At 49.2% G+C, this 27,938-nt stretch overlaps 4 protein-coding genes across 6 annotated transcripts; 2 read left to right on the forward strand and 2 right to left on the reverse strand.

The window, feature by feature from the left end:
- Window positions 1–3,088: 3,088 nt before the first annotated feature.
- Window positions 3,089–3,793, reverse strand: LOC101779924 (ethylene-responsive transcription factor ABI4-like). The gene has a single exon (XM_004974793.1). It carries the CDS (start codon window positions 3,791–3,793, stop codon window positions 3,089–3,091), a length of 705 nt encoding a protein of 234 aa, XP_004974850.1.
- A 2,090-nt stretch (window positions 3,794–5,883) lies between these two features.
- Window positions 5,884–6,475, forward strand: LOC111257729. The gene is made up of 2 exons (XM_022827790.1): window positions 5,884–6,366; window positions 6,458–6,475. Exons 1-2 carry the CDS (start codon window positions 5,884–5,886, stop codon window positions 6,473–6,475), a joined length of 501 nt encoding a protein of 166 aa, XP_022683525.1.
- Window positions 6,476–14,223: 7,748 nt separating this feature from the next.
- On the reverse strand, window positions 14,224–22,057 carry LOC101762757 (ranBP2-type zinc finger protein At1g67325). 3 transcript variants are annotated; one of them, XM_012847142.2, is made up of 10 exons: window positions 21,796–22,057; window positions 21,551–21,596; window positions 21,339–21,451; window positions 20,916–21,201; window positions 20,487–20,548; window positions 16,902–16,953; window positions 16,703–16,812; window positions 15,991–16,021; window positions 15,667–15,818; window positions 14,224–14,692 (listed from the first exon to the last, which is right to left on the reverse strand). In XM_012847142.2, the coding sequence occupies exons 1-10, from the start codon at window positions 21,805–21,807 to the stop codon at window positions 14,516–14,518; spliced, it is 1,041 nt and encodes a 346-aa protein (XP_012702596.1). In that variant the 5' UTR covers window positions 21,808–22,057; the 3' UTR covers window positions 14,224–14,515. The 3 variants fall into 3 exon arrangements, with proteins under 3 accessions (XP_012702596.1, XP_012702597.1, XP_004973916.1); XM_012847143.3 differs by having other exon boundaries at window positions 14,516–14,692; window positions 20,916–21,198; window positions 21,796–22,054; XM_004973859.4 differs by lacking the exon at window positions 14,224–14,692 and adding an exon at window positions 15,157–15,510 and having other exon boundaries at window positions 21,796–22,053.
- A 926-nt stretch (window positions 22,058–22,983) lies between these two features.
- LOC101763435 lies at window positions 22,984–24,691 on the forward strand. Its single transcript, XM_004973860.3, has 2 exons — window positions 22,984–24,277; window positions 24,354–24,691. The coding sequence occupies exons 1-2, from the start codon at window positions 23,023–23,025 to the stop codon at window positions 24,488–24,490; spliced, it is 1,392 nt and encodes a 463-aa protein (XP_004973917.1). The 5' UTR covers window positions 22,984–23,022; the 3' UTR covers window positions 24,491–24,691.
- Window positions 24,692–27,938: the final 3,247 nt, after the last annotated feature.

The following is a 27,938-nucleotide window of genomic DNA, read 5'->3' on the forward strand; positions in this document are numbered from 1 at the left end:
AGAAAAACCTCTGACCTTGCCACCGAGAGTCCGAGACCAAGCCGAAACACGGCGTCGTCACCACCGTCGCATGCTGCGTCGCCTCGTCCGATCCGTACGTACCCGGCCGGCCGTCTAGACGCAGGCACTGCGTGGGATCGACGCGGTGCTGCCGCGCGGTACGGTAGTGCCAGTGCGTCACACGCTCACTCAACTGTGCAGTTCACTGGATCATCATCATGTCGTAGTAATCTGAATCCAGACGATCAATTAACTAACGGTGCATGAACTGATCGTGGGTGATGCGTCGTCAGTAATTGCGTTGCTTGTTTTGGAGATGTCATGGCGCCGCTTGGGGCGTGAGCGTACGTGATCATCATGAGCCTGGCGCGGCCTCGGACGCGAGCGCCCCAGCCGTGGAAGGCAACGGCCGGTGCGCACCGTGCAGCCCATGCACGTGTACGTGTCGCGGCGCGCGCAGTGCAAGGCCGCTTGGCGTGCGCGCGGCGCTGGCGCTGGCGCGTCCGATCCGCCGCTTGCACGGCCACGAGTCCACACGACCGTACCTTTCTGTACGTCCGCGGCGCTGGAACGCCCGCAGGCAGGCTCCCTTTTTTCACCCAAAAAAAAAGGAAAGAGAAGCCTCTCACTTTGCCACCGATCGAGACCATAAGACGAAACACGGCGTCGTCACCACGGTCGGTTGCATGCGTGCGCGTACGTACGTTGCCTCGTCCGAACGTACCCGGCTACAACACCCTGCGTCCCTGCGTGGAATCAACGCGATGCGGCGGTTAAGGTAATAATGCCATGCACTCAACTAACTGTCCAGTTCTTATGTTATGTGTGGTAGTAATCTAGCTGAACCCAGATGATTAGCCACCGGTGCATGAACTGATGATGATCGTCCATCTCAGTTATTGGGTTGGATCAGTAGTGCTCAGTAACTCAAAGGGATACATAAAATTAAATCATGTAACTTTCTTCTTGTCCATGCGCCAAATAGGAGTAGAAAATAAATGAATATATACCCAAAAATTTATGCCAGAAAGATGCACAAGATATTAATGTTTGGTAGGTGTTGAAGTTTTTAAGTAGTTCGAAGTGAATACCCAAGAATTGAACATCAACCTGTTTCTGAAGTGAGAAGATGTTGATTTTTTGTGAGATAAGAAGTTAGGATGGTATGCTAATTGCACATTAAAAAAGGTAATTAAAATTCAAGTCTGCACAAAGTCTTGTTCATGGTTTCATATAGGTGCTCCACTTCTAGAAATCCTAGGAAATTAAACAGTGAACTTTTAACAGTTGCACTACTCTCAGGTTTCAAATATCAAATTTCGCGCCATCGGTCGGTTTTCGCGCCTTTTCGCGCCATCGGTCGGTTTTCGCGCCTTTTCTTTCCTGCTCTATTTGCTTCCTCCTTTACCGTTTTCCATAAACAAATTGCATCCAGGCCGGATCCAGTCGGAAGACTATTTGCTGCAATTGAACATCTATATATCATAACACCACAAGATCGACTGGACACATAAAAGAGTTTTCATTTCAATAACTTGCTGTATATACACACCGGCCACAGGATTACAAACATTTAGCGATTTATTTCACTACTGGAATCCTGAGCTTTAGCGACTAGACATTAACGACCGCACACAAACTGTGGTCGTCGATCCTATTTTTTAGTTGTCACGGTAGCAAATCGCTGGAACCGACGAGAAAAAACTAGCTGTCGCTAATTTTGCCTATATGTCATCGTTGTTTTGGGTTGGTTGCCCTGGACTAACAAGAAAATGCATCTATTAGCACCTAGTGCGTCGCCGGTTCACAACATTCTCCCGATCCTTCCACGTAAGCCTGTCCATCCTAGCAACTCCTCTACACAATCGCTACCTGATCCATATCGTCCCACATAAAAATAGCGGTTCCAATCTCCCTCTTGCCGCTAATCCCTGTGCCGCTGCGCTTGTCGGCAGAGCCGCTGTCCCACCGCGGGCTGACAAAGCATCGTTCGCAGATCCGCTCGGTGCATTCATCACGCCAGAGCTACTCTTCTAGCCTCCTCACCACTGCGCCAGAATCCATATACCTGCAAAGGCTGCAACCTCGATTTGGCTGTCACTCCCATTGCGGGGAACAAATCGGCAGCTTCGGCCGGCAGCACAACGGCACAAGCACATCGGCAGCCTTGGTGTCATGCATGCGGCAGCACAAGCACATCAGAAGAGGGGCGGCAATAACCTCTCTTGTGCTGGACGTGGAGCTGCGATGTTGATCGATGGCACGACATCTTATTTTCTGGACGGTACACTGGTAATCAGTATTCTTCTAGATCAACTTTCTTGAATTTTGCTAACATAGAAAATTAGTTGAACGGAAGATTTGATATACTTTCCTGTAGATCGAACATGTGGACCCACCTGATCTTGAGGATTAATGAATTAAGTGTGCACTTTTTTCTCTTCTACAGCTAGATGGTAATTTTGATTTTTTTGGAATTAGTGTACCTGAATATACTTAATAAAGATTCATATATTGTATCGGCCTGAAGTTATTTGGTGTACTCATTTACGTTGTGTGCAGAAGTTTACATAGCAGTTTTTTTTTATTCTTGTCTTCCTTTTGGTCACTTTGTATTCAGGTTTAAGAAGATAAATAAAACAGAACAACAAGAGACGACAAAGTTTCAGCTTACCTTCACATGTAAATTAACTTCTGCCTTTTCAATATTATGGATGTCAGTGAGCTTTCAAGAGAGATAAAAGCAGACTAGTTATGTTTCTTCAAATATATTTTTCCAGAGCAACTTATCCTTGATGTAGCGCTGCTTTTTCCATAATTGGAGGCCTGTCACTTCTTATTCAGTTATGGATGCAAATTAAGGCTTTCAAGAACTGAAAAAGGTGAAGTGCGACACTGTTTCTTTGTAATAAAGCTCATTACTGGTCTTGTAACATTTTTGTGGTCGTTAATAACTTTTACGACCACATCTACACTTTTAACGACCACATATCCCATCGTCTTGTAGTGCTATTGCATGGACATATGGCTAGCTAGCTACCTCACACAGTGACACAGCAGCTAGGTAGCAGGATCGGTGATCGATCGCTCAGATATCGCCAAATATCAGGTCCACGTCCATGTCCATCAACCTGACGAAATCCTCATCAGGGACTGGAGCGCCGGAGAACTGGCAGTCAGCACCAGTCAGGATGTCTGCATCGATGTAGATCTCGTCGTTGATACGCCTATCCGCGGCGGTAGTTGTTGCTCCTACGCCGGCTGCGGGAGCAATATCAACAGCAACCCCCGCGCCAGCGGCAGCAGCTTCAACAGCGACCCCTGCGCCGGCGGCAGCAGCGCCACCAGCAGCCTCCGCCACATGCAGGGGCGCCGGTGGTGCAGGGATCACGGGCGGTGGAAGCGGGGCGAAGCGGCCGACGCTCCGGGCGTGCTCCTCCGCGATCGCCTTCACGTTGGCGACGGTGAGGGCTCTTCGCACGAACTCGGGGAAGCTGGGGCGCGGCGCCTCCGGGAAGTTGTACCGGCGGAGCTTCGGCAGCGTCTTGCCGTAGAAGAGGAACATGGCGGCGTCGTAGGCGAGCGCCGCCTGCATGGCGTGCTGGAACCTGCCGATCCAGACGCGCTTGCGGCTGCTCGGGATGCGGATCTCCGCCGCGTACCCGCCCCAGAGGCGCTTCCGCACGCCGACCCACCCCATGTCCCGGTGAAGCCCGCCACCGCCCGCCGCCAAACGAGCACGCCCCTGCTCCCTCGCCGCCCCGCTGCTGCCGTTCGCCGCCGAGGACGCCATGGCCGCCGCAGCCGCACCTGCAAGCCGCAAAGATAACACACGTACGTGCGCAAGCGACGCGGTAGAGGACGAGAGCGCGCGTTGCGGTTGTGAGTACGGTGTGAGGAGTGAGGGAAACTGGGACGGAGGGGAGGGGGGTTTTAAAGGCCAGGGCCAGGGGACACGCGTCTGCATGCGGTCGCTGACGAGGATGCATGAGAGAGACAGTGAGACTGTGAGAGACAAGAGTCAACTCGGGAGTTCAATTATGCAGCCATGCATGCGGGTATCCTTCTAGAAAAGAATCGCTGAGGTATTTTAGTTGACTTCTTGGGGATGTCTTGCATGCGCCCGCAATTCTATCCCTCTAGCATCTGAGTACGTACGTGTGTACGTGTGCATGGGAGATGAGCGCACACAGAGAGAGAGGCAGGCCGTTTGTGGTTTTAGTATCTGTTAGCAAGGATGCAGTGCATTTATTTTGCGCATGGATTAGATGTGTGCATGTTATGCATAGGATATCCGATCCTTCACACTCAATATATTCCCTGGACAAGGGTGCAGGGAACTTTATTTATTACAATAATATTTATGGCTACACAAGAGAAATATTGCCTACAATATGCGATACGTACATATTGATTATAGTTACAAGGGAAATCTTTATTTATACGTACATGTTATTGGTAATAAGTTGTGCGTATTATGGATTGGATGTATATGTGCGTATTATGCAGAGGATATACTATTCTTCACTTAATATTTCCTTTAGCGAAAATCTAGCCGGGAACATTATTTATTAAGATACTAATGTTTATGGATACAAGAGAAATACCTACACTATGTGAGGAAAACTATATAGAATATCTACATATTGTTTATAGGTAGGCACAAGGGGAATCTTTATTTATAAGTAGATGTTGGTACGTAAGAGAAATATACATGCCTAATCTATCGAAGGTACAGTCTTTAGATAGCAAAGATATATATTGTGCATTTTAATATAAGCATATATATATATGGGGGCTTTCATTTGATATAGAGATTGGGTGGAGAATACCTACAGCAGTACAGCTACATAGAGAACGTTGCATGTGCATATTTCCCCCTTACTTCAAGAGGAAATTAGGGTGCCATGGCTCGATCAAGCCCATCCTGAGTCTTGCTCTTGATCGACCAGGTCAGGACCAGCCCGGAAATTTAGCGGTAACTGTTGTTGTTGTTGCAGCGGCCCTATGCCATTGAAAACTATATATGGTGGTAGTTATCTTGTGCGTTAAAAAAAATTATGGTGGTAACTATTGTTTTCTTTCCATCACATTCCCTGCTGGCAGTGTCAGCACCGCGTTAACTCGCCTTTCCCTCAAAGTTTGGAACAGTGCTGCTTGATCTCCCTACCCGAAACTTGAAAATCCGAATCATGCCCTGCATTGCTGGAGACCTGTCCGAGGATACGGAAGGAGCTTCATGGGGTTCAGATGATCAGATCCACATACATGTGAGAAGGAGAAATACAAATCAACCTAGCTAAAACATTCGATTAGGTGTTAGGATTTCCTTCAAAATAGCTAGGCTAATGTGAGAGCAAACCTCCCCTTCCATAACCAATCTACTGGTCCGCCCCTCCTGTCCAACATCCTCCCTTGTTCAGATGGATGAACTGCATATAGCTCAAGTTTTCAGTGCAGGTAGCTCTAGGCTATCAGATCACTACGACGGCAAGACCATCTAGGGTCTTTCTCCTCTCGTCTCTTCTCCAGCAATGGCCATGCCCATGGTATATTTTGTGGCGAAAATGTGTATTAGACTGTTAGGTTAGTAGTTCTTGTTAGAAATATAGTCGGTCTAGAGTCCGGCTCATGTAAATCTTATTCAAAGGAGAATTCGGTTTGTTATATATAGGATAGATTTGTTAGCTCTATCTTTAAGATTGTAAATCTACACAACAAATCGGATATCCTACGATCTCATTTGTAATTGTGTTGGAGTCTTTAGTACTCCCATATATAAACACGTAACCTGTAGTATGCCGAGATAGGCAACTACAGTTCCACCAATTATTTCATAGTAATCAGAGCTGCCTCTTCCTAAAGCACACGCAAGATCCGTCCATGGCATCCTCCTCCTCCACGTCGCTGCAACTCGGACAAGTATCCAAGAAACTCACACGGGACAATTATGTCCTGTGGAAGGCGCAGTTCCTCCCTGCTTTTCGTGGGGCCCAGCTCCTTGGGATCCTTGAGGGGAAGGTTCCTGCACCAAGTCCAATCCTAGAGGTACTGCTGGACGGCAAGAAGAAAGTCTCCAACCCCGAGTACGATTCGTGGGTGAGCAAAGATCAACAGTTCCTCAGCTATCTGCTGAATTCCATCACCCGAGAGGTGCTGGCAGGAGTAGCGACCACGACAACCTCCACTGAAGCATGGAAGGTGCTGGAGGTTATGTTCGTGGAGCAATCTAGAGCACGGGTCACCAATCTGCAAATGCAACTGGCTACCTTGAAGGGTAGCCTGACGATGGCTGCCTACTTCAATAAGATGCAGAACATCAAGGATGAACTCGCCGCCGCTGGAAAATCCATTGGCGACGAAGAGGTGGTTGCTCATATTCTTAATGGTCTTGATTATGGTTATCACCCCTTTGTGTCTGCTATGCTTGGCCGTGGGGATGCTATTTTCCTTTCAGATCTATACTCACAATTGATGGAGTACGATCTTCGCCTTGAGATGTTTCAAGAGGCCGGTCAATATCAATCGTCGGCCAATGCTGCTTCTCACGGGCACGGCTCTAATCGTGCGCGAGGAAGCTACCACGGCAGAGGCAATGGTGGAGGCCGTGGTGGTCGCGGACACCCTAGCCAAAACCAGATCAGCGGTGCCAACAACACCTCAGCCTCACTCAAGAAGAAGGTTCAGTGTCAGATCTGCAAGAAAGTGGGACATGAGGCCTCAAGATGCTGGTACCGCTACGACAACGACGAGCAACGGCCAAGCAAGATAGCAGGCTCTGCTGAAGCAAGCTACGGATATGACACCAACTGGTATGCTAACAGTGGTGCTACTGATCATGTAACTAGTGAGTTGGAGAAGCTCACTGTGCGTGACAAATATACGGGACGAGATCAAATCCACACCGCCAGCGGCTCAGGTTTGAAAATTAGTAATATTGGGCATTCAATTTTTCATACCTCCAGCAAGGATTTCCATCTCAAAAACATCCTTCATGTTCCTAGCTCCCACAAGAATCTTGTTTCTGTTCATAAATTAACACGAGACAATAATGCTTTCCTTGAATTTCATCCGAATTTCTTTCTAATCAAGGATCAGGACACGAAGAAAATCCTTCATCAAGGCAGATGTAAATGCGGTCTCTATCCTCTAGCGTCGCATTCGTTCCAAGGAAATTCCAGTAAACAAGTTTATGAAGTCAATAAGCTGTCTATCTCTAGATGGCACAGTCAACTAGGTCATCCAGCTATTCCCATTGTCGAGAAAATTCTTAGTACTAATAATTTGCTGCATGATAGTACTCATAATCATGAGTCTATTTGTGATGCTTGCCAAAGGCCTAAAAGCCATCAGCTTCCATATACAGTTTCGAATAAAGTTTCTAGTGCTCCTCTTGATTTAATCTATTCTGATGTGTGGGGACTGGCTCCTACCTCTACTGGGCGATACACTTAATAAGTCAGCTTTATCGATGATTATAGCAAATACACCGGGATCTATCTCTTGCGCCACAAATCTGATGTTTTTCAGGTTTTTCACGACTTTCAGAATCTTGTCGAAAGGAAGCTTAATAAGAAAATTATCTGCATCCAATCTGATTGGGGAGGGGAATATGAAAAGCTGCACTCCTTCTTTGAATGGATTGGCATCACCCATCGCGTGTCCTGCCCTCATACTCATCAGCAAAATGGGGCGGCTGAGAGAAAACACCGGCATATCATCGAAGTTGGCCTCGCACTTCTTGCCAATGCATCGATGCCTTTAAAATTTGGGGATCAGACGTTCCTCACGGCCACATATCTTATTAATCTTTTGCCGAGTAAGGTGATCAACTATGACACGCCTGTTGCAAGATTGTCTCATGAAACTCCTAATTACAACAGCCTTCGTATTTTTGGCTGCGCATGCTGGCCTAATTTGCGACCATATAATTCTCGCAAGCTCTCGTTTCGCTCCACCCAATGTGCTTTTCTTGGTTATAGTTCCATGCACAAAGGTTTTAAATGTCTAGATATCTCCGCTCATCACATCTACATCTCTCACGATGTTGTCTTTGATGAAACTATCTTTCCCTTTGCTAAGCTTCATCCCAATGCTGGCGCTCAACTTCGCAAAGACATTATCCTCCTTCCTGATTTCCTTCGCAATCCTAGGGATGAAAATTGTTTTGCTTCCAATATTACTAATGCTACTAATCTGTCTGGTGCTAGTGATGATCTACAGGAAAAATTGGAGGTGGATTCTACATCAACTTATGTACCAAGCGCTGATTTTCACGCGGACGCGCGCCGTACCAGCTCCCACGACGACGGTCCCGCGCTCGCTGCATGGGGGGGCCACGATGGCTCCCGCACCACACTCCACGCTTCCGCACTCACCGCGTAGGGGCGCCAGGCTGGTTCCGCGCTCGCTTGGTGGGGGCGCCAGGCTAGCTCCGGGCGAGCCGTCGAGCGAGCCAATGGGCGAGCCGATGGGCGGGCTGCCGGGCGCGACGGGCAAGCCACCAGGAGAGCCGCCACTCCCTGACGAGCCAAGTGCCGAGCCGAGCGTGCTTGCACCTGTGTCCACCGCTACTGCACCATTCAACGCCCTAGGCGGATCTTCTGGGTCCAAAGGCGGATCAGTTGTGTCGCCTGCTACTCCAACAACACCAGCTTCTTCTAGGCGACACACAAGATTACAAAGTGGGATTGTCAAGTCCAAGAAACTGTATGATGGGATGATACGGTATGGTCTGTTCAGCTCCACTGGTGAGCTTGAGTCAGTACAAGAAGCACTTGGGGATTCAAAATGGGGACATGCAATGCAAGAGGAATACCTTGCATTGATGCGTAATGGGACTTGGCACCTTGTTCCAGATAAAGCAGGTAGGAATTTGATTGATTGCAAGTGGGTGTACAAAATCAAGAAAAGAGCTGATGGTAGTATAGACAGATACAAGGCAAGGTTGGTAGCTAAAGGTTTTAAGCAGCGCTACGGTATCGATTATGAAGACACATTTAGTCCAGTTGTGAAAATGGCTACTATCAGACTTGTGATGTCGGTTGCGGTCTCCAAAGGATGGTGTCTTCGACAGCTTGATGTGCAGAACGCGTTCTTGCATGGTCTTCTGGAAGAGAGAACCACCAAGATTTGAAGATCCAAATAAACCTACATTTGTATGCAAATTGGATAAAGCTCTTTATGGACTGAAGCAAGTGCCAAAAGTGTGGTACTCCAGGTTAAGTACCAAGTTGTTTTCTCTCGGTTTCACTTCCTCAAAATCCGACACTTCATTATTTATTTATAGAAAGGGACATGTAACAATTTTTATGCTTGTCTATGTTGATGATATTATTGTGACAAGCTCGTCCCCATAAGCTGTGTCGGCCCTCCTTGAAGATTTGAAGAAAGAATTTGCATTAAAGGATCTTGGTGAGCTGCATTATTTTCTGGGCATTGAAGTGAAGAAAGAAAAGGACGGTATAATCCTCTCTCAAGGTAAATATGCGCAAGACATATTGGCCCGAGTTGGCATGACCGAGTGCAAACCGTGTAATACACCACTATCGGCATCTGAGAGCTTTCTAGCTATGAAGGGGAGGCACTCGGTCCAGAAGATAGCACTAGATACAGAAGTGTTGTTGGTGCTCTACAGTACTTGACGCTGACACGTCCTGATTTGTCATATTCAGTAAACAAAGTCTGTCAGTTTCTGCATGCGCCCACTACATTGCATTGGACAGCAGTCAAGCGAATATTGAGGTATAATAAGTACACCTTGAGTTTGGGTCTCAAAATTCAGAAGTCAGTGTCTGCTGTCATTAGTGGATTCTCTGATGCTGACTGGACAGGAAGTGTTGATGATAGAAGATCGACATGTGGTTTTGCAATATTTGTTGGTGCAAATCTGATATCCTAGAGTGCTAGAAAACAAGCAACTATATCACGATCAAGGACTGAAGCTGAGTATAAATCCATGGCCAATGCAACAGCTGAGATAATCTGGTTAGAATCGCTACTAGCTGAACTTGGATTTAAAATTGAGCAAACATCAATTTTATGGTGTGATAATCTAGGAGCTACATACTTGTCTGCTAATCCGGTGTTTCATGCTAGAGCAAAGCACATAGAAATTGATTTCCACTCCGTGCGAGAGTGAGTTATGAAGAAACAATTGCAAGTTCGATCTGTTCCTTCAGGAGATCAGTTGGCAGACGGATTCACCAAAGCTTTGCCTGTTCGGTCACTTCAGTGTTTTGTGCGCAATCTAAACCTCGTGGCATCAGGAGGTTAAGATTGAGAGAGGGTGTTAGAAATATAGTCGGTCTAGAGTCCGACTCATGTAAATCTTGTTCAAAAGAGAATTCGGTTTGTTATAGATAGGATAGATTTATTAGCTCTATCTTTAAAATTGTAAATCTACACAACAAACCGGATATCCTACGATCTCATTTGTAATTGTGTTGGAGTCTTTAGTACTCCCATATATAAACACGTAACCTGTAGTATGCCGAGATAGGCAACTACAGTTCCACCGATTCTTTCAGTTCTTGGTCCATCTGCGAATGATTTGGATTTTTTTTACTGTCCTATTTTGTGTGCTTTCTTTTCACGTCATCACCTACGTACCTGCGAGCGAGGGATTTTACTTATGGATGCCTTTGATGGACCAATGGATATGATGGCAGGACTATACTACAAGAAAGAAAAGAAATGTCATGATAGGTGATGTGTCATTTATGCCATAAAAAATGTAAATTACGTCATGTTTTGTAATCTATGACGATCGAAATCCGTTCGTCGCCTATCACCCGTCATAAATGGTTTTCTGTAACGAAAACGTGGCTTTTCGTCATAGAATTTATGATGATCCTTCTTTCATCACTGATCTACGACGTTTTTTTTTTGTTGTCATTTTTAAGCTTACACAATATCGTAGAATGTCATGTGGCAAGCAACCTATTTATATGCCAAATCCAATTGAAAGCCCAGCTTATTATGGGCTTAGCCCATACCAAGCTGATCCCCCCAACCCCATTACATTTTCGTTTATGGCATGTTTTTTAGGCACGGCCCATTGGATTTTAGGTTGTTTTTAGCCCAATTCATTACTTGACATTCACGTTACTGTCCAATTATGAATGGGCTAAACCCATTTTAATCCGTGCACCAAACATTTAGCTCGTTTAACAGTCCAAAGCATATTAAAAAGATTCTAAAGTACAAAACGTTCACATTCATGATCAAATTCCAGGTATAATAAAAAAATGTTCAAATCTGCACTGACCAAATTAGCACTTGACGAAATTATAGATAGCAAAATACATTATGGACGGACATTATCAACATCACATGTCCAAATATCATCAAACAAGGGACCACACACACACACAACAAAAAAAAAAGAGAGAGTGAGTGTACTATACACATAAAGGTATAGCACTAAAAAACTAGAGTGAGTGCACTACACATCTTTTCGATAGGAATCTAGGACTAGGACATTATAGCTTTATGAATGCTTTGATTTCCAAAACCTAGTTGCCTCAGTCACGTGGGGAAAAAGTCAACATATCTCCTTGACTCATCTCGAAGAGCTGGAAATTGAAGCTTCACTGATCTTGAAGAGGTCGAGATTGAAGGCTTGAACGTAACAGTCACATGACCTTGATTTCCTAAAGCTTTTATTCATATCCACACCAGTGCTAAAAATCATGCGAGTTAAATTTCCTGCTGATGTTTCGCAAGGTAGGATTCAAAGAATCCTTCGGCATTATTTGAGCAAATGCTTCCATGCAATGAATGGAAGACTTGACCCTACTTAGGTAGTCTGATAGGCTCGTGCGCACTATTCGTCATCACCGATGCCTAGCTCGCTCCAACTTGATCTGGCCGTGTGTATACCACATTAACACTCAGTCGGATGGTTCGAAGCAGCCGAGGCAGCGACATAGGCGAGCGCCGCCAGCAGGCATGCAGGATCGATCAGATCTCACTAAAGATCAGGTCATGTCCATCTCCTGCATAAGACTGACGAAATCTTCATCGGGCGTGCCGGAGAACTGGAAGTCAGCAGCGGTCAAGATCTCTGCATCTACGTACACCTCGTCGTCGGCATGCTCAGCTGCAGTGGCAGTGGTTTCTATTGATGCTGCCGCCTGGTTGCGCCTGCGCCGGCGGCGGTGAGCATCAATAGCAACAACTGCGCCGGCGGCAGTAGCACCACCGGGTTGTACCAGCAGAGCTTCGGCAGGTTCTTGCCGTAGAACAAGAGCATGACGCGTGCTGGAACCGACCGATCCACACCACCTGCAGCTGCTCGGGATGTGCACCTCCGCGGCGTACCCACCACACCTCAAACAACTCGGAATGACTCTCTATGCCCCGGGTGCCATCGTGCCACACCCATCAAATGTTTTTCAAAAAAAAAATCCTCGACCCTCGTGTGCCAGACACATCTTAAATTTGCATGTGCGCATCAAACATTCATGTGCCAGACATTTCTTAGATTTGCATGTGTGCATCAAACATTTTTGGTTGGTTTGAGGATTTCATTAAGGCATTGGATAGTTATCTCCGGTACAATTTAGAAACGTGAAGAATTCACATTAGGATAGTACGGAACAATAGTAGCGTGCTCAGGCTTACAGTTTTTTGTGCACAGTCCTGTCCGCACCGCACGTCTTCTCCTTCGCCCGTCCACCTCCCCTTCCGTTTCTCTCCTCCGTCGTCCTCACTGATTTGGAATCGAGGTTGCCGATCGGAATTGAGGCCGGACGTGTCGGGATTGATGTCTTCGCCGACTCGGATTGGAATCAAGGTCGCGTTCCTGTGCTGTACCTGTATAAATAGAAGGGCAAAACGAAGATCGAGCCCTTCCGGCACCTCGTGAAGACCGACCCCAAGTTCTTCGACAAGTTGTGGTGGAAGCTCCATGACGCCATCCGCGAGATCTACAACATTGAGACGGAGCCGTCTTCTCCGCTCACACCTCTGTCCTGGCGTCCTCCACCCAGTCGCGCCTCTTCCATCCTCCACCCCCATCTGCCCTCCTGGTCCTATGGCCTCCTCCTCTGCCTCCCATTCGTCAAAGTGATCGAAGGACCAGGAGGCGGCAGCTGCCCGCAAGAGCAGAAGAACATACGGTGCCGGCGGGATCTTCCTTCACCCATCAGCATCAGTGGTGGACGCGGCTGCATCTTATGGCGGAGGAGTTAGAGCCGCCAGTGGCGAGGAGCCAACGAGGAGGCTACCTCGACCACCCGCGCTGCCCCGACCGCCTGTGCCGCCCACCCACCCGCCACGGCCGCCCCGCCCGGCCGCACCAAAGCCACCTCCCGACCCCTGCCGTGCCGCCCACCTTCCCCCCCCCCCGCGCGCCGCCCCGGCCTTGGCCGCGCCCGAGCCGCCTCGTCCGCACCGCCCGACCTGCGCCCGCCACCCGCCTCAACCGGGGGAGAGGGAGGAGGAGCTGAGGGAGAGCGAGTTGGGGCCAGCCGGATCCGACGGAGAAGGAGAGAGAGGAAAGAGAGAGGGTGCAGCAATGATTCTGCCGTCAAATTCTTGTCCGTCACGGTGAACCAGTAGAAAACGGAAGAGGATGCAAAACCAAGAAAAAGCGAACCAAGGAAAACCGACGCATGGCCACGAGAAAAACCTCTGCTCGAAATTAAATAGGCAAGTAAAAACTCAAAAAAATGCATGGAAGGGATTTGAACCTTTGACCTCTCCCCGAGAAGCACTATGGAATATACGAGTAAAATTAAGGAAACCCCATGGGGCATCCACCATCCCCTACCATACATGGCAATGGTCGTAGTTCCAAACTTTAGGAACCGTTTGTCGCTTCAAAAAATATAACATTTATTAGGAGTCCAATATATGTACTAGAGTAGAAAAAATACACATGAAGATAAAAATTATCGCATATGAAGCAGCATCAGTGCAGACTGATTGTACGCTATGCTACTTGCACTTAGAAATGGATCCACGTCTACCCACACATATACGCTCTGTTCGAACAACAACGCTGTTTGCTAAACCAAAATATTTGCTAAACCAAAATATATGTGAAATATGATCGCTTTGTATGGTACAACATGGTTCCATATTTTTTCGGTAGCAACTCTCTTACTTGAATAAAAAAATTTAATTTAATGGGTATTTGAGTTGAAGGAAATAATTAAGTCAGAATTCTTTTGATTTTCTATTAAATGTGTAGACATCCAATAAGTGCAATAAAAATTTAGTGATGAAAATAAAACATATCATAAGTTTAAAAAACACAATTAATCTTTTAATCTTTTACCGTAGCAACTCACGGACACGGACATTTTGCTATAAAGGGGAAAAAAAGGAAAACAAGACACTCCAAACAAATACGGAAATGGTTACATCCATATAATGGTCCCTGACCATCACAATGCTTACCACCATCTCGAATTTCCTATCCAACTCTGTCAGAGGCTCAATACAGAAGCATACCCACGTGGTGCGAATTTCTCAACTTTGTTTTCCAATATGAAACAGTAGCAAATCAGTTTGTAATGTTCTGCAACTCACTGAGTGCTGCCATCCGCAACGCAAGAGAACTCGTCGGCACTCCTCCAGCCGCATGACCAGGCAGATCCGTCTGTGTCTGTTCACTGTTGTCTTGAAATTCATGCAGAAGTCGCAGCTTTGATAAAAGCTTCGTAATGTTACATGACAAAAACTAATTCCAATGGGACTGTGTCAGTGAAGTAGTCACAATCGAGACAAGCATGCAAGTTGATGGTCTACCGCTGCACAATGTGATGATGCACATCACTTTCACCAAGGAGCGTCTTCTAACCAAGCACAAGAGAATGGTGAAACTTGGAACACCCTAATCTCCGGAGGACATGGAAGATGATAACAGCGTATGCAGTCATGCAACTGAATGTCCATCGTTGACTTGTTTCAGACCTAACTGTTACTGCAAGCAAAAGTAACTAGCGGGGGGGGACGGGCTCTCACAAATATGTTAGTGGAGCACCTTGCTAAGTTGCTAACATCTTATGAACATTATTTTGGAAGGTAAAAAAGGTTGCTATCGCCAACCATTAAGAAAAAAACACCTGTAAAATACCAAAACCATAAATTGGAAAAAAAAAACAGGGACCAGAACGCAGCATTAACAAAACCAAGGCAAAGTGATGAACAGTAACGATACTTCCACAGCAGAGTAACATCTATGACACAAACAACTAGAAGAAATTCATTTAAAGATGGCAGTTTACCCAGAGTACCAGTAACAAAGACAAGTAACCAAGTTCAGCGAGAAAAGGCAAGATGGATGTTCCTGACCAAAATCTGTAGTGATTAGGAAAGGCAAGACTCCATTGCCAACTCCAAAGTGTTTACCATTAGGACCCCGACTCAACTAAGGTCTCGAGGGGAAGAAACTTGTAACGACAGCAGCAACTACTGACACAGATGGACCCCACATTCAGACTGAACCTTGACGACCATGCTGGACCTTCTTGACCCTCATTACTGTTCTAGGACTCACTGTAACAGTAAGGACATGATATATCAAGCTATGCGCAAGCAAACATGAGGCAAGAAAATGATTAAAAATAATTTCAATAATAAGGCATGCAACTTAATGTTCTAATAAGGGCACGGCAAATGTCCTGATCATACTGAAGGTCATGAAACACAGACCTGATTGTCCTGATCTGTCACTGAATCATTTGTACTGTTCGTCTGCAGTGGCTTCTCTGCTCCACATTGAGGACGATTGCATTTTGTTCGGAAAGGATAGTTTATGTTATTGCACTGCTCGCACTTCCAACTGCCCTCTGGCATCTTTTGTTCTATCAATGAGAGGTTGGGTTCGAAATTAAATATAATTTGAAGAGATAAATTACATAAACCCATAAACTAGTCCATAAGTCAAAAATCCAAAGAAAAAACTAGTTGCCTGCAAAGAAATGTCTAGGGATAACAAAGTTTCCCAAAATAAGTAATTATCGTATCAAAACTTACTTGAGCCTCTTGAACCATCAGGTTTAGATCCCTGCATAAAGAGTAGATACGCAAGCAATCAGTAAAGTATACTTAGCTCTATAAGCTACGAAGCCCAACTGCCCGAGTATTAGAATGCAACCCCAGGTTTAGATGAAAGAGAACTAATTTTAGACAAAAAAAAAGGGGCCAAAACTTGTTTGCAGGTTCACAAAGTTGTTCTGGTTTAACTTGATAATATCACATTCCACACCAACAGTAATGAACATCTAACAGTTGCAATTGCATGACAAGTCATGTGGCAACTAACTATCAGTTAAATGAGCAATTTCTTTGATAAGGTTCATGAACACTCAATAGCAGGAGAAAGTTATATTGATTTTTTTTACCACACAAAAGGTGATCAGCACCAAGTACTCAGATCCTGATGTCCAAAAAAATAAACAAGCATACAAAATGCAATGATCGGCTAATCCATACTAGAGATATCCAGGTGTACATAAGCACGGTTTCACCAAACCATTTAGAACACTAGTATACAATGTCATATGACTTTCTTGTGGCAGCAGAGTCAACTTCAAGCACACGTGCAAAGTTACAGTATTACTTTAGGCACTTTAACATAAGAAAAATTGACTATCCATAAGTGCGGAAAAAACTGAAATGATCTTATCTTAGTTCTAAATACATGAAACTGAGAGTAGTTGCATAAGATAGCTTATCAGTCTCAAACCTGGTTTTCTGGTCTTGGTGTGTTGCACTTTCTCATATTACAGACTGTGCGAAAGGCAAAGTTGATGTTATGGCAATTTGGACACTCCCAATCATTATCACGGCCAGCTCCTGCAGTAAAAGTTCAGGAAAACAGGCAGAGATTTAATCAAGTGCTAACCACATCAATTTAAAATAAGTCAAAATTACAAAATGCATACCTGCAGGCTTCTTCTGGGAACCTTCATCAGAATATGAGCCAGCCCTTGTACCCTTTCAAGTTCAAAGCAATATAAATTAAGAATAACAACAGTTTGCAGTATGACATGTCAGATTTGACACATCAAAAGCAATAAACACATGGAGAAATGGAGTAGACACAAACCACTATCGCACATTGAGAAATGGAGTAGACACAAATTATAACTATCACACATTGAGAAATGGAGTAGACACAAATTATAATTATCACATTGAGGAAGGGAGTAGACACAAGTTATAACTATCACACTGGAGTAGACACAAGTTATAACTATCACACTGGAGTAGACACAAGTTATAACTATCAAAGAAAAAAGGAATGCAAAGTAACAGCAACCAATGTGTAGATAGTTCTTTATGCAAGGTACTAGTAGTTAACTCAAATTAGCATAAAGCGTGTGTTGGCCCAAAATGATCTTTTCCATTAACCACACCCACAAAGGCAGCTTGGGGTACATATTTATAGTCAACCTTGGGTAGGTGGCTTACAAGCTAAGCAAAGCATCTAAAGAGCATCTAAAGCAGTAATTGGTGATAAGGTGCACGTAGGCACGAACCACCCACGGATACGAGTGCTCACAGGCACCACTAACACATTATTCTATCACCATCAGGACTTAACTCTAACATTCTCCCCCTAAGTCCTGAATGGCAAAAGAACCCTCCCAAGTCTGGTTCGGAGTTCTTGGAACTTGACTCTTCCTTAGTGTTGATGTAGTTGCCTTGACGCTCCCTTCCTCCAAGCAGCCGCTTCATGGAAGACAAGGTTCTTTGCCAGGGCTTGAGCGGACTTGCTATCCGGCATCCATCTGCATCGCGGTGCGCCAGGCCGCGTGTCCCTCAGCCTTAGCGAAGGAGCGAGACTCGTCGCCGTTGCTCGTTAGGTGAAGCATGGCCTTGACGTCGTGAGGCACCCATCCCAGCACCGGCTGGTCGCCGAGAATGTCTGTAATGGTACGGTACCGCAGTGGCTCGCCATCATGGTACGCGTCGACGCAATCCTCGTCGTGAGGGAGCGGAGTGGCGAACTCCACCGAGTGGGGCTCATCATGAGCTGGTGTTGACGAAGCAGTGCTCGGAGGAGTGGCCGTCAGTGCTGGAGTGTGTGGCGTGGCCGGCTATGGTAGTGGCGATGGAGAGCTCGCCGCGCCCGGAGTACTCGCCGGAGTCGGTGGAGGACTCGCTGGCGCCGGTGAAGAGCTCGCCGTAGTCGGTGGAGACCCGGGGACTGAGGTAGGCACGCTCGGCGAAGAAGAGCTGCCCACCCCCCAGCTCCCTCGAAGTGGACGTAGTCGTTGTACATCGAAGTCGAGCCACCGTCCACCATCTTTCCCCGCACCATCTCCTTGGTGCCGAGCTGTGCCACCTCCGCGTAGAGGACGTAGAGGTTGTTCTTCCCCTATCCACCTTGGTGAGGAAGAAGCTCAATGGTCCCATGAGCTAGGAACAAAGCTAGATCCTCCTCCTCCGCAGCCTGCGCAACGTGGGCCTGGTCGTGCCTCGGCTGGCGGCATCCCAGTGTCGTCTCGTGCAACCTCGAGCTCGCTGGCGGCGGCACCCTCAGCGCCTCCTTGCGCCTTGCTGCCCTTGCGGCCGCCTGTCGAGAAAGAAGACTCGCCCTTCTTCCGCTCCTTTTGGCGGGCGAGCCACCTCTCCTCAGTGAGGTGGAGCTGACCACCGATGGTGACCTCCCCGCCAGAAGAAGGCTTGTCGCGGTCGTCGACCACCTTGAGCCGACCCGTCAGCTCCTAAATCGACAACGCTGAGAGGTCGAGCAGCGTCTCGATGGAGATAGCGAGCTGCGAGTACTTCGGCACGACACGCAGGAACTTCACAACGGCTTTCTCTTCGTTGATCTCGTCGTCGTCATACCGCTCCAGCAGCTGCATCAAGCTAGAGAGGCAGAAGGCGAAGTCGTTGACGTCTTGACGTCCTCACCCGGCTTGAAAGCCAGACGATCCCACTCCTACCGAAGCTTCTGCAGAGTGGACTTGCAGGCGCGGTCGCTACCAGCTCGGGCCGCAGCGATAGCGTCCCAGGCGGCCTTGGTAGTCCTCTTCCCCAAGAGGTTTGCCGCCATCTCCATCGGGACTGCGGCGAGCAACGCCTCGAGCGCTCGCCGGTCCTCATGGCTGTCAACGTCGCCATACTGGACTGCGTCCCACATCTCCCGCACCTGGAGCTTCACCTTCATCACCGAGGACCACTCCGTGTAGTTGGTCTTCATCAACATCGACCACTGCATGCTGTTGACAGACTCTCGAATGATGGTCTTCACGATCCTCAAGGGTTGGTGCCTGGAGCCAAGGTCGGAGTCGGAGTCGAGGCAGACTCGTGGACGGAGCTCCTCCTGCTCCGAGGACACCCGCCATGAGCTTCGGCGCCGACACCCTGCGCCACGCGCCTCAGCTCCTCTACATGGCGCCGCGCCATCTCGCGCATCATCTCCGCCTCCTCGCGCAGCCAGTCCACCTCCAGACGACACTGAGTAGCGGCCGCCGCTGCCGCTTGTGCCTTCTCGTCGGCGAGGCGGGCTGCCTCAGCTACGCGCGCTGCTCAAGCCGCAGCCGCCTCCCGCAACTCGGCGTCGCGCACCACCGCCACGCGCTGCCGGTCCTCTAGCCTCGTGACCTTCACCCTCCGCTCCTCCTCGCGCGCCATAGCCGCACGCCGTGCCCGGCGCCGCTCTGCTGCTGAGGCTCCTCGGCCGCCATGAGCCGCTCCTCCTCCCGACACGCGGTGGCGCCGCGCCGTCGCCTCCTCATGCCACTCCTCGACCGTCGCCCTGCGGGGCCGCGCACTTGAAGTAATTGAGCTGCTGGAGGAGACCCGCAAGGAGGTCCTGGAGCTTACCAGGAGACCCGGCACCTCGCCGGTCAGCAGTGGCACGCCGACCACCAGAGCCGCAACATCCACAGGGCCCACGCCGCCCGCTCCCACCGGCCGTCTAGAGCCCTTGAGCCTGCCATGGGAGTTTCCCGCATGTGCCGCGCCGCCGCCCGCGTCCGCGCCGGGGAAGAAGCCAGCCACCCGTGGAGAGCCGCCGCCGCCGCCTGGGTCTGCCACCGATCCGCGCCGCCCGATCCGATCGCAGGGAGGGGTGAAGGAGGTCGCTAGCCGTCGGATCTAACCGGAACAGCAGCGCCGCCACCGGCCTTGGTGGGCCGATCGGGTGCTAGGGTTTCCGGGGTGAGGGGCTGGAGCACGAGGGAGAGGAGAGAGAAGGGTAGGTAGGAAAGAATTAGGCTCTGATACCAATTGTTGGCCTAAAATGATCTTTTCCATTAACCACAACCACAAAGGCAGCTTTGGGTACATATTTATAGCCAACCTTGGATAGGTGGCTTACAAGCTAAGCAAAGCATCTAAAGAGCATCTAAGCATCTAAGCAGTAATTGGTGATAAGGTGCACGTAGGCACGAACCACCCACGGATACGAGTGTTCACAGGCACTAAGTGCACACAGGCACTACTAATACATTATTCTATCACCATCAGGACTTAACTCTAACAGCGTGTACAAAAGGGTAATCAGAAGAGCATACCATTGCACCAGGACTAGCAGGAATTAAGCCATATCTGTCCATGGGCATTCCATACATTCCACCTATTTATGGGACAGTAAAAGAGATAAGTCTTGTGAGCGAACACATGGAGAACTTTGGATTGGAAAACATGCATTGTGACCCCAACCAAAGAAAGTTTCATAGAGAACACATGACAGAATGCAATAGTAAAATAGTCCTGAAAGGCTAGGTGCTGGACACACTAAGTATCTATGATAAATGAACAAGGATCAAGTGAAAAGAAATGATAGCCTATGTTCTGTAAAATCCAGTTGTTTACACACTATGATTTGCATAAAAGGAAGGATTGAAAACATAGTATTTTGCCTATTTAATTTGATAACTAGATTAACTAACGCGAGGAATATCAAAATATGGCATGCACATCATAGCGGAAAACCTTGTTACCTGCTCCCATCATAGATCCACCAGAATATGGAGGTGGCCCGGCCATTTGCATCGGCCCATAGGGGCTACCAATCGGTATGCGACCACCATATCCATATGGATACGCAGAACTCCCATGGAACTGAGGAATACCATAGCGCGGCGGCATTGCAGGCCCATTAAACATGGAGGAGCCATATGGGGGAGCACCCCCACCAAGGTACATCGACGGCGGCGTCCCTGGGCCCATGTAACCCCCAGACGCGGCGTAGTGGGGCGGAGTCTGCATAGGCTTCTGCATGGCCTTCTGAATGGCAAGCAACAGCAACACGTGGTAAATGCAAATGCGCTACCAACAAGCAGGAGTACTTGCAGGTACACCTCTGCGCAACCGACAAAGGAATAATCAGCAAGAATTAAGCTGAGGCAAAAACCGTTACGGACCGTGTGATCTGCTGGCCTGGACTGGTTGCAGTTGCGCATGTTGCAAGTGGTGCGGAAGGCGAAGTTGACGTTCTTGCAGCTGGGGCAAACCCAGTCGTCCTCACGCCGGCTGCCTGAGAAACATATTTTGTCCCCCACGAAGGGGCAATCCACTCAGATGCAGCTTCGAGCAGGTGTGACAGAAAAACAACGATGGCGGCAGAGAAACCTACCGTCGGTGCGCGCGCGCTTCCCAGCGGACTGGCTGCGGCTATCGACCTGCAAATCCAAACACGCGAATTCGTTAGACCCGGCGGATGTCCGGGATCCGGAGGGGGATCGACGAGCACGGCAAAGAGAGTTCAAATCCAACAACGGTAGCAAGCTTCCAGCGAGACAAAAGGAGCGCGACACCCACCCTAACCCTAACCGACCGGCGGAATCGAGGAGGGCAGAGAGAGGAGGTGAGCGGCGGTACCTGAGAGGACATGGCTGGCGGTGACCCGGTGGTGGCGGTGGGCGAACGGCGCGGCGAGAGGCCTGTGCTCCTTGGAGCGGAGGGGGAGAGCCGCGGGCGCAGCGGAGACAGGCGGCGAGCGAGGGAGGGGGAGGAGGAGGGGAATCCGGCGGAGCAGTGGGCTAGGGTTTTGCGTTCGCGTGCTCCCCTTCCTGTTGCGATTTCGGCTTGGGAAATTTCCGGGGTGCGGTGGTCTCAAAAAAAAAAAAATTCCGGGGTGCGGTGCGGATTGGCTTTTGGCTCCGCGTCGGCCGGTGGTGTGCTTGCACGGACTCGACGGGAACTCCGGACGACGAGCTGTGAACTCGTGTGGTTGGTTGCTCCGCCGTGCGGGCCAGATGAGGATAACCTTTAGGCCCATCTCTGCTTGGTGGGCCCTTTTTATCTCACGTGGCAGTATGCTCCGGCCCATCTGTACATTTTTTTCTGCTTTTGTGGAAGCATTTACTTTTGTGGTAGAGACTAGAGAATGAAATCTAATCTAAAGACTAAAATGCATTTCCAATTTCAGTAATAAATTTTTTAATGAGAAAAGATAAACATTCCTTTGTCAATGTACTCTTTGAAAGGAAATTTAAAATACAGTAATAAACCAAGGCTAAAACACAAGAGTGTAAGCATGTAGTTATTCGGTATCCTATTACTTCAGACCTAAAATGACTGAGTTTTGGGTCGATCTAATGACCTAGAGAATTTGCATCCCTAGTATCCCTACTACACGAGAGTTTGCCTCTCTCCACAAGTTGTCAACCTTTGACGAAATGCAAAACAAAGTGCATCATCAATTCAGCATGAGCAAGGTATGCATTGGTCGAGACCTGCGGCAAATTGAGGACAACCAAGAAGATCAATTCCTGCCCTATCCTTTTCTTGCGTTCAGCTACTGCATCCCTCGCGCATATGCGTGCCTAGTCCCCGTCTTGGCTCGCTTTTGCTGCATCACTCACCCTCACACATCGGAGCTGCTGCGAGCCTGCTTCGGCCTCGGTCGCCGCCCCTGTGAACTGTCACGGGCCTCCCCTCTCGCGCCTCTCCTTTCCCCTCCCGTCTCCTCACGCACACTTGCGCGCCATGGATGGCACCACACCGCTCATCGATCGCCACATGTTCGGCTATAAATTGTACTCCCGGCGACTCGACGGCTTCATTCTCAACTGTGTCGAAGCATCTACTAGCTAGCTGGCGCCAATGGACTCCGACGAGGAGGAGCAGGGCTCGTCGCCGGCGTCGGAGTCGGAGCCGGAGTGCGCGCCGCTGCTGATGCCGCCGCCGCCGCCCCGGGCGCCGTCGTCGCAGCCGCCGCTGCTTCTGAACCCGGCGTACGCGCGGTGCAAGTCGGTGATCCACGACGAGCTCCGCAGCTTCCGGGTGTTCCTGCAGTGGTGCGCGCTCGACCACTCCACCCGCGCCGGGCGCGCCGCCTCGTACGCGGCGTTCCTGGTGCTGGCGCTCCTCGTGCCCGCCTCCATCTCGCTCTCGCTCCGCGCCGACGCCTCCCTGTCCCCGGTCTCCGCGTCCGCCATCACCTTCAACCGCGTCTCCCAGGTGCCCGCCACGGGGCTCGCCGTCATATCCTTCGTCACGCTGGCCGCCTTCTTCCGCCGCCTGGGCGGGCTCCGGCAGCTCCTCTTCCTCGACGGCGCGCTCCGCGACGACTCCCCCTACGTCCGCCGCGGCTACGCCCGGGAGCTGGACCGCGCGTTCCGCCTCCTGGCGGCGCTCCTCCTCCCGTCCCTCTGCGTGGAGGCGGCGCACAAGGCCGTCTTCTACTTCTGCACCGTCCGTGTGGATCCCCCCGCGGCGCTGGGCGCGGTGCTCCCGCCGCTGCTCCTGCCGCGTGTCCCATGGCGCGCGGTGGCGCTGGTCGCGACGGTGGCGTCGTGGGTGTACCGCACGGGGGTGTTCCTGCTGGTGTGCGTGCTGTTCCGCCTCACCTGCGAGCTCCAGATCCTGCGCTTCGAGGGCATCCACCACATGTTCGACGTCGAGGCGCGCGCCGCCGCCGCCGAGATCTTCGCCGAGCACAGACGCATCCGGACGCAGCTGCTGGCCACCAGCCACCGGTACCGGGTGTTCATCATCTGCTGCCTCGTCACCATCACCGTCAGCCAGCTCGGAGCGCTCCTCGTCGCGCTCTCCTCCAGGGACGAAAAGAGCTTCTCCAACACCGGCGACCTCCTCGTCGGCTCGGCGGTGCAGCTGAGCGGCTTCTTCATGTGCCTGTTCGGCGCCGCCAGGATCACGCACAGGGCGCAGAGGATCGTGTCCATCGCCAGCCAGTGGCACGTGAGCTTGGTGGCCATGCACCACGGCAGCAAGTCTTCGCCGGCCAGCACGTCGGCGAGCGACGTCGACGCGTCCCGCGTCTCCGGCTCGTCGGCGGCCGTGTCGTCTCAAGCGGAGCCCGGCGCGGCGTGCTCGTACAAGAGCAGACAAGCACTCGGTAGCTAACCAACGCAACTTGACCATCAATTTGCTGCCACGAAGTGAGGCTAAAATTTGTTTGTTTCGCTCTGCAGTGACGTACCTGCGCCACAACGGCGGCGGGATCACCCTGTTCGGCTTCACGCTCGACCGGGGGCTCCTCCACACCATCTTCGTCTTCGAGATGACTCTGGTGCTATGGATCCTCAGCAAAGTTGTGGTCCTCGAGTAGGAACATGTGTACACGTGTCAAGACTCAAGGCAGTCTTATATAGTAGTGCTACTAGTATTTTTGTCCGCCACTGTACGATATTGTTGGCGCAAGATAATTCAGTAAAGGCTGCTTTGATTTGTAAAAGTCACATGTAAGGGATGATTCATTTCAAAACAAACATGTGATGAATTCATAAATGCACGATGTTTTGGACATTGATATGGTTTCCCTCCCTTCTCTTTTGATAGGACTATTTGCAAAACTAAACTTTTCTCTCTTGATAGTCCTATTTGAGTTGCCATCTCGTGTCTGACACAGCTGATTGTTCGATCCCCGTGCAGAGTAACTCCTCTAGAAAATAATTGGTATATGTATATGATGACATCGATACTGAGGTGCATGTATATAATAACAAGGAGTACAGGATGACATGATTCATTAGATGATAAGCAGAGTTCATTCTTCTTGGTCATTGTGCCAAGATGAAATAGATTAGAATATCAAAGGAGAATAGAGGGAAACTCGTTCGTTAGATCGAACCCTTCTGTGTTTTGATTGGAAAAACTAGCACATATTTTCATGACAAACCAACTTAAAGTTTTGGGGCCCTCTAGTCGCCTATTTAAGAAAATTTTGAAGTTACCAAGTCATGACACTATTTTTCATGACAAACCAATTAGCACACATCAACCAATCTAAATATACATGTTTTTTAATCAAGATTGAAAATATAGAGCTCACTGCATGGTTACATTTATAGAAAGAGACAACATTTGTTAATTGCACACTTCCTAGTTTTTAGTCGACTTATTTTGCTTGATCTCCCCGATCATGTATAATGCAAATTCTCTTATAAAAGATGCTTAAAGGGTATAGTTTGAGTAAGAGCTCCAACCTCCGACCTACGTACAAGATTAAAAAAAATCTAATTTATAAGCGCTTAAATCATTCTTGCAGTTAAGACTTAAGACCCCACTTCCTTAGGGATTCTTAGGTCCTTCGGCTTAGAAGGATGCCCAGAGTGACGCTTCTGGCGCTGGTGTGACTGATGCCTCGTATCAGGGACCACTTCTCACCTCTCCGATTGGCAACACGGGTACTCCACCGGCTGAACTTGGGGATGTTGCGAGCCAGCACTCCGATGCTGATGACGGCACCACCCGAGATGCTGCGAACGGCCAAGACCCTCTTTATGACTCCGACTCAGTCGTTGCTGCAGCAGCCTGCTGCCCAGGTGGCACTAGCACTACAGAGGGACCTAGTGACCCAGCATTAACGCTAGCTCCTCGCCGATGCCGGTGACGCACTTTCGACATGTCATTGGTACGACGCAGCGCGCGTCTCTCCACTGCACATCCGATGACTCAAATGCAGGGAGCGCAACGTAACCTTTGTCACAAACTTGGTATTTTAAATGATGAGGCTGCCCTAATTGAGGTTGCGCTGCAAGAGTTTGTTGACATGTTCAATGGACCCCTACCAACGGATGTGGACGCTGCTCTGAATGAGATATTCAACCTCAATGACGATGAGGTCGAGGTGATAGACAATGCCCTATCGACATGGTTGGGGAAGGTGATGGATGCAGGGGCGGATTTGGGCCCCGGGCTGCCCGGGCTGCGGTCCGGGGCGAGGCCCATGAATAGTGGAAAATTGTTTCATAAAAATGGCATAAAAAGACCTATCAGCCTATTAGCCCACCCCGAGAAGGAGAAAGCCCAGTAGGCCAGCAGCCTAGCAGGCCGTCGCGGACTCGCGGGCCTCACGGTCGCGGCGTCGCCCTAGCTCGTTAGCACCGCACGCCCGCCCCGCATTCACCTGGCGGCCCGCACACCTCCCGTGTCCGCCTCCCTGGCTCCCTCCCGTGTCCTGCCCGGCGCCTGCCTCCCGCTAATCCGCCCGTCCCGGCGTCCTGGCCGCCCGTCCCGCCGGTCCCGGCCCCCGCTCCGGCAGCGCGCCTGCCGCAGGCTGGTCCCGGTCTAGCGATCTCCCCGGCTGCGCCGCGCCTCCGCCAGCCGCGCGCGCCGCCACCTACGGCCGGCGGCCCCGGCGCCCCGCCGGCCGCCGTCCCCAGCTCCCTGCGCGCCAGGGCGAGTGGGCGACCAGTGGCCTGGCCGCCCGGCGCTCCTCCAGCTCCTGTCCTCTGTCGTCACGCGGCGCCGGCCCTGTGCGGCCGCGCCCCCGCCGGCCGCCTGGCCACCTGGCGCCTGGCCCCTGCGGCATTGCCCCCTGAAGTGTTGAGGACTGAGGTTGGATTTTTTTTTGAAAATTGCTCTATGGTTGCCACTACCTACTAGCAAAATCATGAATATTTCATTTCATTGACTGATTGAGCAGGACTGGTATTTAAGTCTTATTGCAAGTTGCAACATTCCATACCTTAGAAGTTAGAATGAAGAAATACTATGCTAAAAAAGATGCGTCAAAGAGTGGTGGTAGTGCCGAAACTATAGAGAGCCGGGTTGAGCAAAAAAGACCACGGATTGAACTTGATATGAGAGATATAGTTGCTGATCCAGGACAAAGGAAGCCAATTGATGATTTTCATCATGACATTAGGGATGAGGCAAGGAGAGCATATCTACAAATAGGTCCATATAGGCCAGCTGGTCATAAGTTTCCAAAAACGAAAAAAGATGGTAAAGGCCAATCAAGAGGATTTGTTGGATCATGGTTTGATCAATTCGATTGGTTAGAGTACAGTGTAGCTAAGGATGCAACTTATTGCTTTTATTGTTATCTCTTTAAGCCACAACAAGCTGGGTTTCATACTAATGATACATTTACCAAAGTTAGGTTTAGAAATTGGAAGAATGCAAAAAATTGTTTCAAGGAGCATGCTCAATCAATTGATGGCTTTCATAATAATGCAAGAAAGCGTGCACTTGATTTCAAAAATCAGAGGCAAAGTGTTGAACATGTATGGACTGTTACAAGTGCAGCAGAAGAGGAGGCATATAAAGCTCGTTTAAGTATCATGTTAGGTACTGCTAGATTTCTCCTTTTGCAAGCTCTATCCTTTCGTGGACATGATGAGTCTAAAACATCAAGAAATAAAGGGAACTTTATGGAGATGCTTGAATGGTACAGAAAGAAGGATCCTAAGGCTGCACTTGTGACTGGTGAAAATGCTCTAGGGAATAATCAAATGAGTAGTCCAATGGTTCAAAAAGATTTGGCTAGGGCTTGTGCAGAGGAGACAAGTGAGTTAATTAAAAGTGAAATAGGAGATCGTTGTTTTGCGGTTCTTATCGACGAGGCTCGTGATGCATCTATTAAGGAATAAATGGCTGTGGTTGTGAGGTATATACCTTCTCTTTATTTGGTTATTTTGTTGGTTTTGTTTTGTTGCTTTCAAGTAACACTATTTTCTCTTTTCTCTTGTAGGTTTGTCAATGATAAAGGAAGTGTGATTGAGAGGTTTCTTAGCATTGAACATGTTTCTGATACCACATCAACTTCACTA

Source organism: Setaria italica, chromosome VI (assembly GCF_000263155.2).
Source record: "Setaria italica strain Yugu1 chromosome VI, Setaria_italica_v2.0, whole genome shotgun sequence".
NCBI classification, from domain to species: Eukaryota; Viridiplantae; Streptophyta; class Magnoliopsida; order Poales; family Poaceae; genus Setaria; species Setaria italica.

Coding starts and splice junctions, on each gene's coding strand:
- LOC101779924 (XM_004974793.1), bottom strand. CDS start 3,793: ATGGCGTCCTCGGCGGCGAACGGCAGCAGCGGGGCGGCGAGGGAGCAG.
- LOC111257729 (XM_022827790.1), top strand. CDS start 5,884: ATGGCATCCTCCTCCTCCACGTCGCTGCAACTCGGACAAGTATCCAAG.
- LOC101762757 (XM_012847142.2), bottom strand. Junction 20,549..20,915: donor TGGATCTATGATGGGAGCAG/GTAACAAGGTTT, acceptor TCCCATAAATAG/GTGGAATGTATGGAATGCCC. Junction 16,813..16,901: donor TTCCCAGAAGAAGCCTGCAG/GTATGCATTTTG, acceptor CTTTTACTGCAG/GAGCTGGCCGTGATAATGAT.
- LOC101763435 (XM_004973860.3), top strand. CDS start 23,023: ATGGACTCCGACGAGGAGGAGCAGGGCTCGTCGCCGGCGTCGGAGTCG. Junction 24,278..24,353: donor CAAGAGCAGACAAGCACTCG/GTAGCTAACCAA, acceptor TTCGCTCTGCAG/TGACGTACCTGCGCCACAAC.